Here is a 10,000-nt window from a genome sequence, read left to right on the forward strand (position 1 = left end):
TTAACTATCATGATATGAACATTAAAAAAATGCAATAAAAAAATGGGGTCACCGTGCTCTTTTGCGCGTCAGCAGGCTCATAAAATGGAGTATTTTTACTGATTGCGCGTTAAAAATTCGAATCACCTTCATACAGAATTAAGTCTTGGTTACTTGAAAGATACAAAATTTTATTTTGAAAATAAAGCTTCTTTTATTCACATAAGCAGTATTGCTTCATTTACGCCGTTTTTGATTGCCTGGTTGTAGGAATAGTGCACTTTTTGGGACAGTTCCGTGGTTAGCTTGAAGTCCTCGCCTTGGCCGAAATATACCCAGTACGGAACTGTTTTCCAAAAAAATTCATGTTCTACTATCAAACTTTTTTTCTTCTTCAAATCTGTTCTTTATTAGATTGTTCTTAGCAAATACCTGAAAAAAAAATCGGGATCTCGTTCACAATGTGTCCGTCCCAGCTTCTTGTAACGTTCTATTGCTTCTTGCGGCTTTAATGCTCAAAATTACAAATATGTTGGTTCGATTATGTCATTGCTATGCCAATCGTTTTTTAGGATATGTTGAACACCAATTTTCTAACCAGTACAACGGCCCCAAACCTGAACTATACGCCCGCCACATTGACGACTGCATCGGCGCTATTTCATCCAGCAGAGAAGAGAAGAACTTGATCAATTTATAACCTCCGTTAATTCCTTTCATCCGGCTCTTCAATAAATATACCTGGGAAATTTCGGAAACTTCGCTGGCTTTCCTAGATATCAAAGTTTCTATCAGTGCATGGCAACGGTTTATGTTCCAGTGTGCACTACAAACCTACAGATTCTCACAGTTATTTCTTGTATTCATCGTCACATCCATCACATGTCAAGAACTCCATTCCTTATTCTCAATTTTTTGGACTTCGACGTCTAGATAGTGATGACTCCGACTTTTCCAGCAAATCGGAGGAGATGTGCCAGTTTTTCGAAAAACGTGGCTATCCTGTCTCTGTGGTCAAAGTGGGCCATCAGCGTGCCCAACAATTTGATCGACAGTTAGCACTACAAACGTCACAAAAGGATAAGAATGAAAGAATTCCATTCACCCTCACTTTCCATCCTCATAATCACGAAGTCGAAAGTATCATTCTTAATAACTTTAAATTACTCGAAAATGATCCAGAGACTGGTAGAATCTTTTCGCAACCTCCACTAATTTCATTCAAACGCGACAAAGACGTAGGCAACTTTTTAGTTAGAAGCGCACTCAAAACTAATGAGCAACCAGGCACTTTCAAACGCGCGCACTCACGATGCAAAACTTGTCCTTTCACTCATAACAAAAATATCGGGACCTAAGCGACCTGTTAAGATCACCGATCGTTTCACATGTACCGCCGCAAATGTCATTTATTGCATAACATTGGCGAGACAGGTAGACGACTAGGCGACCGATTCCGCGAACACCTTCTCGATGTTGAGAAGAATGACAAAGATGCATCCAAAGCCAGTCGCTCGTCATTTTAATCTCCCTAACCACTCCGAACAACACATGGCTATCTGCGGCTGCGGTTACCTCCAATAGCGTAGCTCCTACTCTACTATAAAAACTACACATAATCTATAATTCTTCGATTCGCTCTGACGAAGGGCTAACACTCGAAACGTCAGCTTTTAGAATTTCTGTACGGTGGTCAAATTACATTATCAACTCCGTTGATAAAACTTAATTTTTGATGAACCATTCAACACAATGTATTCCCATATGAACTAACATGTAGTAACGACAATGAATATTTTAACTACTTGTACTCGAGGTGGCACACTTCTTGTGATAGTGCTGTAATCCGTAAGTCCCTCAAAAATTATTTCACTGAGAGCAGAGCTTACAGAACGCAGTTCAAATAGAGAGCATTTCCCAGATTAAACATTTCTTTCGGATTCATTTGGAGGCTTTGATTGTAATACTATAAAGCGTAACCACAGGCAGACAACCCTAAAGCCTGGGTTCTAATGACTGATATAATAGTTCCGATCGCCCCAGTTATTTCAAATAATGTTCAGAGGCAATGGGGGCGATTATAGTTCAATCCGGACGATCGAGATCGTCTCAGGCAGCGTTTACACGAACGCGCTTTTATTTGTAACCGCGTCGTCTTCGATGTGGTGACGCCTTCTGTTTACACGACACAGATCGAGACCGTTGGCGAAAACCGGGTCGAATTGAAAACGCTGAAAAAATGGAGCGTCTTCAAAACGATACGGTTTCATCAGTCGTGTAAACAGAGAGACTGTATCGAATTGAATACGGCTCCTATTTTGCCCCGAAATTTGAATTGTTCAAGTCAAAATGGTGAATTTAGCCGGTGTAGTTCAGCGCTTGCTTGTACCATCTTTGAAAGTGTGTTTGGGTTTGTGCACCGTCGCGATCACGTGACAGGTACCTTCAACATCAGAGGTGGCCCTATTTTTTCACGCTTTGAAGATTGCCGATTTTCATAACCTTTCTTAACTTTCTAAGTATGCTTATACCATCATGATTTTCTGGGGAAAACAGTTCCGTGTAGACACTTCCAAACCGCATCGATTTTGGTGCGGTTTCGAAGTCGTGAAACCGTATCGATGTGAAACCACGTTAGTGTAAACGCTTCCTCGGTCGCCCATCGTCTGGGTAGTGTTTCCATATAATCGTCCCAATCGCATGTGAACATTATTTGAAACGACTGGGGCGATCGGGACGAGCCGGACAATCATATGGAAACCAGGCGTGTGATGTCACGTTATTTGAGACGGTTTTAACGGCCGATTCAACTGATCGCGATGTTTCTTTATGAAGATCCATTTTTTGGACAGCCAGATTTGTAAAGTTCACTCACCTACTATTTTCTGCGTTGTCCCGAGTGACTCGATGGGCTTTTGGGACGCTTCGTTTTCCCCTTCAGATCTGACGCGTCGTAGTTGACGACGCATCAGATTTGAGCAAAAACCTGAGCACTGGCCCCGCGTCTACTACCCAAAATTACAAGATGTGCAAACTTTCTCCCAGCCCTTTAGCAGTTACAAGGCCTACAAAAGCTTTGTCAGGTTACAATCTTCCTCCGGTATCCCAAAAACATTTCCGCCTTCAGTCGCTCTCCGATCGGACGCAAAGTGAAATCAACTTCAGCCTAGAAGGAGCTGGGCAAGAGTAATAATAACAAATCAAGTGAAGCTATGATCTTGCCAGTTATGAACGCAATTTTTACATTGCGTAGAGAAGCCTGAAAATTTCAGGACTTCAACAGGGTTTGAACCCGTGACCTCGCGATTTCGGTGCGACGCTCTAACCAACTGACCTATCAAGCCACTAACATTGGGAGCTGGTCATTTGTGGGTTCTAATGGTCCCGTGAGGAATGAATCAAAGATGAAATGGTATATGAAATGAATCATATATGAACTGCGGATATGAAATCAATTGAAGTTATGATCTTCGCAGTTATGAACGCAATTTTTACAATTGCGTAGAGATGCCTGGAAAATTCAGAACTTCAACGGGGTTTGAACCCGTGACCTCGCGATTCCGGTGCGACGCTCTAACCAATTGAGCTATGAAGTCACTAACGTTGGGAGCTGGTCATTTGTGGGTTCTAATGGTCCCGCGAGGAATGAATCAATGATGAAATGGTATATGAAATGAATCATGTTTGAACTGCGGATATGAAATCAAGTGAAGCTATGATCTTCGCAGTTATGAACGCAATTTTTACAATTGAATCATATCCACAGTTCATATATGATTCATTTCATATACCATTTCATCATTGATTCATTCCTCACGGGACCATTAGAGCCCACAAATGACCAGCTCCCAACGTTAGTGACTTCATATCTCAGTTGGTTAGAGCGTCGCACCGGAATCGCGAGGTCACGGGTTCAAACCCCGTTGAAGTCCTGAATTTTCCAGACATCTCTACGCAATTGTAGAAATTGCGTTCATAACTGCGAAGATCATAACTTCACTTGATTTCATATCCGCACTTCATATATGATCCATTTCATATACCATTTCATCAATAACCAATCAAACATTCACTACTTGCACAATTCCATAATACACCTCTATTAATATTACTCCAAAGCTTTTGCATGACCATTGTTTGTAATTTCTTCTGGGACTTGAAAATGTTCCAAGATAAGTCGAAAACAATGCCTATGCAGATTTTGGGGGGATGGGGGGGGGGGGGGGGGGTAAAAGAGGTGTATTATGGGATTTGAGCAAGTAGAAACATGGTCCCTAAACCAACAGAGGATCGTTGTTGATGTTTCGTCTCCATTTAACACATTACCCCTAATCCGTAATCTTGATCACTAAAAGTATAACTTTATTTTAACCATCAATCTTATTGCCTCGGACCATAATCAACTTAATCGCTCTAACTCCAGCAGTAAGACGACCAACCCGCCCCTGGATGTAGTCGCAAGTCGTCCTCGAGTTGTCTTCGAGGACCTTTTCTCTTCCATGCTGCTAAGAGACAAGAGATGGTTGTCGTCTTTAACATCAAAGATGTCACGTATCTTCGCAATATCGGACATTCATGTTGATGTACAGGAAAATCTTTGCCTGGTTGAAAGTTGGTCGGCAAGCGACTACAAAAATGATGTGCTTATAGTGGCGGGCGATGTAACCGACAACACGTCTCTTTTGAAAACTGTTCTCAAGTCTCTTGCTGAAAAGTTCTGCAAAGTGTGCTACGTACCAGGTAATTTGCCCTGTCAATTTCGGTAGTTTTAAGCATCCAATTGAGGCGCATCATGTTTTTATATTGAATATCCATGGACTGCTTCTGTTGACCCGGAACTCAAACCACTTTTTGTGGACAAACCCTGATTTTTATTTGTGAAGGGCTTTACAAGACGACCCTTGCAGGTCCTCTTACAGGATGTGATATCTTGTTTCTCTCTTGCCCTGCCAGCCCCTTTCATTGTTGGTCACAACCTCCACCATTTAAATTGCCACAGAGGTATTGATTGTTCAAAGGTCCTGAAGAAGGGTTGGTTCAGCTGTGGTCCACACAGGTAGGCTATGGCCATTGTTTGAGTTTACAGGGGGTGGGGGAATATACCATGGGTCCATGTTTTATTGGTTCTTAACCCTTTAAGCCCCGAGGGGTTCCCCATTGACGAGTAAAATCGTCTGGCGTTAGACAGAGTAAAATCTATAAGTGCCATTTGGCACTATTGGGGCTGAAAGGGTTAAACGGGGACATAGTTTTTTCACGCTGTTAGCTTAACCCTTTAAGCCCCGAGGGGTTCCCCATTGACGAGTAAAATCGTCTGGCGTTAGACAGAGTAAAATCTATAAGTGCCATTTGGCACTATTGGGGCTGAAAGGGTTAAGAGATATTCTTGTTTGGATTGTCTTGGATCCTGCTTGTACATGATAATGGCACAATATTTACATTTATTAAACACTGAACTACAGATGTCAGATTTCCAGCATTTTTATTGGCTCTCAGGACCCAGTCTATCAGTTCACATACCTGCAGTACCTAATATGGTCAAGGAATGTGTCAGCAATAAACTGAGCTGAAAATATTTTTGCAGCTCTGAGAAAAAATGGCCGGCAAAAGCCATTTTGGACTGGAATTGAACGAGGAAGCAATCAACGCTTTACTTGACAATACTACCCCCAGGAACACCAAAGAAGAGTGGTTGATCCTGGAGTTTTTAATAAAAGAATAATTATTATTCTACTCGGGCTTGCTGGATATAAAATGATTGTAACCAACTCTACGCTATGTGCCTGTTTGGTCATCTGTCACTTCGTATCCAGTGCGCTCTCATAGAATAATTGTTAAATATACTGTCGTTCCAGCCTCACAGCAACTAGACTGGTAACAAAAGTAGGGTATTGGGTAGTGCATGGAGATATTTTGGGCTGCTGTGGGAGGAGATTGTGAGTTCAACTCTGGCTGGACCAACACTAGTGGCCTTTAAATAGCTGAGAAGAAAGTGCTGCCTTTGTAATGATGATATCAGCTGCCGGTGTGGACTATAAACTGTAGGCCCTGTCTCACAACCCTTGTTCAAAAACTCTGTGGGATATTAAATAACCCACTCCCTATTCGAAAAAAGAAAAGGTCGCAGAGTTCCCAGTGTTATGCTCTGGCATCAATTCTCCAGCAAAATGTGCCTGGCTTGGCAGTGATGTTTCAAAAAGGCTTATGGTGTATGACGCCACATGAAAAAAAAAAAAAAAGCCAAAAAAAAAAAAAAGCCAAAGTCAAAGGGGACTTTGCTGAGTGCTGGGACATATAGATATTGATGTTAACTTTCGTATACTGTTGTGTTTATTTGAGTAGTTAGTACTTTCAAACACAGCCTCATGAGCTTCACACTTTAAATATACAATACAATACAATATTTGTTTATTTCCACCATTCACAGATCTCTCTGAATTACTGGTGGGGTCAGACAATGCACTCACGAACATACAAATATACGTGTAGTTATATAAATATAAAGACATAAATATAGTATAGTAGCAATATAGTAAAATCGTATTCGCATAATTACGCACAATTAATATACGACGCATATTTAACTGACACAAATTCTGAGAACCGGTCTGTTCAGCCACGTAACACATGGCATGATGGTCCTGACCTCAGCAAATACAAAGTTTGCAACGAAACGACCCTGCTAGAAATTAGGGGGTAAAGCGGGCTTGCTTGCATAATTTCCGTCACAAATTTCTTGCACGCCAGGTGGCATCTGGCCTCTAGAGACAGTAGCCCGGCACGCGCGAGGGCGTCCTCGTAGCTCAAGTCAGGACCAAAGATGATTCGTAGGGCTCTCTTTTGCACTCTTTCTACTGCCATGCAGAGATACTGCGGTAAGTTTGCAAAAACGTACGATGCATACTCTAGGACAGATCTTAGTAGGGAGCAGTACACAGCCACCAAATCCCCATCTTGTACCCCACAAACTCTCAGTTTTCTGAGAGCATAGAGGCGACGGCTTGATTTCCCTATTATATAGTCGCAATGAGTCGACCAACTGAGGTCCATAGAAATATACACCCCAAGGAGCTTGAACGATTCCACCGACTCAATAACAGAACCTCCTACCGCTATTGCTTGACTGTAGCAACTATTATAAATAAATAAATAAATAAATAAATAAATAAATAGAGTTTATATAGTTTCAAATAACAACAAATGGAGTAATCCCCTTTGTTTTGTGGTTGGACTGTTAGGGTAAACTTCCTGCAAAATGTATTGCTAAAAAATGAAAAAAATTGGATTGGTGCAACACACTCTTCTATTGCCAGTACCTATTTACAGATTTCCCATAACAGATTGTAGATCTAATTTGGGTTATTTAATGCGCTACACAAATGTTGCCAGACGGGATGGGTTTGATTTATCATCATTCTCAGGTAAAACTTTAAAGTCTAATGACCTACCAGTGTCATTACGAGAGCACCAAAAATATTTTTAATAAGAACGGACGTAATAATAATAATAATAATAATAATAATAATAATAATAATAACAATAATAATAATAATAACAATAATAATAATAATTAAGGCTGAAATTAGTGTTAAAGACAAAGTTGCGTGGAAGGAATAAGATCATGGCTGTCAACACATGGGCTGTTGCAATCTTGAGGTATAGCGCAGGAGTGATAGAATAATAATAATAATAATAATAATAATAGAGCGGTTTTCCACTGAGTGTCGTAAAACCAAAACCAAAGTAATTACTTTGGCCAATCAAAATGGATGGAGACAATCCAGTAAACCAATCAAAACTCTAAGTAATTACACGTAGCTGACACAAAGCGCGGGAAAATGTGCATGCGCGAACCATGATTAGCTTTTGGTTTCACTTCTGATTGGTTGAAAAATTGGCACGGGAACTTTGAACCAATCACTGAGTGAAGTAATTATGAACTAAAGCAATTCGCTTATTGCTTTCGACACTCAATTGAAACCACTCTAATAATAATAATAATAATAATAATAATAATAATAATAATAACAATAATAATAATAATTATTATTATTGTTATTACTATTGCTTGTCTGGCCAGAGTTTAAACTGCTTACCTCCCACGGTAGTCAGGTGCTCCAAGGAGTTTCATTGTGGATACCAAAATCATGTATGGGAAAACTATTGTGCATTTTGAGGTAGTGCCTTTAGAGCAACGAGAGTCTTGGTATGCAAGAGTGAGGCATTGTTTCAAGATTGAAAAAGATAGTCTCTGATCCACTGAAGTTATGTATAATTTATCAATGGTTATTCAGGGATACTCAGAAAAAATGACCTTCAGATTACTAGTTTGGATGACCTACCACTGAGCTACAGTGTGCTCTTGGGATAGATTCAGGTGACTTGTGAAAAGAGCAAGAGACTGGGAACCTGGCATCCACTTCTTTAACATCACTTGTGTCTGGAAATGGCACAGTGTACTTCTGTACTAAACTCCTCAAGTAAACAAAAGCAGTTAAATAAACCTCAACTCAAACTGTAAAGTAAGTTGATGGTTAGACTTTACACGGCTCTTAATTTCATTATCTGCAACTTTTGCTGTAGAGTTTTCAATGATATTTGGATGATATATGAGTTTGTGTGAAACAAGCCCCTTTTAATATTTTATCTGATGCTGGGGTGCAGGGTTGGCACAGTGGTGAGAGCACTCGCCTCCCACCAATGTAGCTCAGGTTCGATTCCCAGACTCGGCGTCATATGTGGGTTGAGTTTGTTGGTTCTCTACTCTGAACCGAGAGATTTTTTCCGGGTACTCCGGTTTTCCCCTCTCCTCAAAAGCCAACAATTAGTGCTTCAGCGCTAGAACGACTATACACTGAAATAAAATTCCTTTTTTAAAGATTTGTATTAACGTTTTTCTTATAGGAAATCACGAGCTCTGGATTCGCCAGCCAGAGGGCGTTTCTAGCTACGACGATTCTATCGCCAAATTTCATGCCATTCGCGCTCTTTGTGATTCGATTGGCGTTCACACCAGACCCATAAAGGTCCAATGCTGTAATCATAAGGCCGCCTGGATTGTGCCAATATTTTCGTGGTATGCCAAACCTGAAGACGACATGGAGAACTCTTTGTACGTGGCTAGGGACACAGAAAATGCGGAATTGTCAAATAAGATTTGGATGGATAATCATTTGTGTGTATGGCCGGCCCTTGAAGAAACCGTGGCCCAGTATTTTGCAAACCTAAATGACGAGTTTTTATATCGAACTTACGATGCTCCTGTAATATCATTCAGTCATTTTCTTCCTCGTGAAGAGCTAATCCCAGCATCGGAGCAAGATATCCAGAGATTGGAACAAGAAAGAAGAAGGTTACATCTCCCCGTATTGGATAACCCGAAAGCACAAGGGTCACATATCCAATTTAATTTCACGCGTTTCGCGGGTTGTAAAAGTATAGAGAGGCAAATCAGACGTTTAAGGTCCACAGTTCATGTTTACGGTCATCAGCACCGAAATAGGGATCGGGTAATTGACGATGTTCGTTATGTATCCTTTTGTTTGGGATACCCCAAAGAAAGGTCCAAGGGACTTATATGGGGCTTTTCCGAGGGATTCACCCCTCGACAGATATGGCCTTAAAAATCGGTTGCAAAGTATTTGTTCGGCAATGTCCTTGAAGACTTGTAAGATTTGGTAAAAATAACATATGGTGGTGTTGAAATTCTCATATTGTCTGTGTTCAGCATCTTGAACAATAATAGCACATTTTTAACAGTTGTATGCTAAGTGACTTGTCCTGTGAGTAAAATCGAGGCAAGAGTTTATCTTATAATGCTACAGACCACATTTCTTTTTTCGTACGTGAATCGTGCTGTTCTGATGTTTACGTGTCCGCATTTTCGTAAGGGAGTGAGGCTCCCCTTTATTCAAACAACTGTTAAATAGGCCTTTTGCAACAAACGATCACATTGTACAAAATCAGCCATGCTGGAGGGCAAGCTCATTATTATTTCCCTACTGGGACATTAAAACAAAGG

The 10,000-nt window shown here is 40.7% G+C and overlaps 1 protein-coding gene across 1 annotated transcript; it reads left to right on the forward strand.

Annotated features, from left to right (window-relative positions):
• The first annotated feature begins 4,236 nt into the window (after positions 1-4,236).
• LOC138007310 (acyl-carrier-protein phosphodiesterase PptH-like) lies at positions 4,237-9,793 on the forward strand. The gene is made up of 2 exons (XM_068854126.1): positions 4,237-4,719; positions 8,884-9,793. The coding sequence occupies exons 1-2, from the start codon at positions 4,479-4,481 to the stop codon at positions 9,600-9,602; spliced, it is 960 nt and encodes a 319-aa protein (XP_068710227.1). The 5' UTR covers positions 4,237-4,478; the 3' UTR covers positions 9,603-9,793.
• The last annotated feature ends 207 nt before the right edge of the window (positions 9,794-10,000 follow it).

The sequence above is a fragment of the Montipora foliosa genome, chromosome 6 (genome assembly GCF_036669935.1).
Source record: "Montipora foliosa isolate CH-2021 chromosome 6, ASM3666993v2, whole genome shotgun sequence".
Classification (NCBI taxonomy): Eukaryota; Metazoa; Cnidaria; class Anthozoa; order Scleractinia; family Acroporidae; genus Montipora; species Montipora foliosa.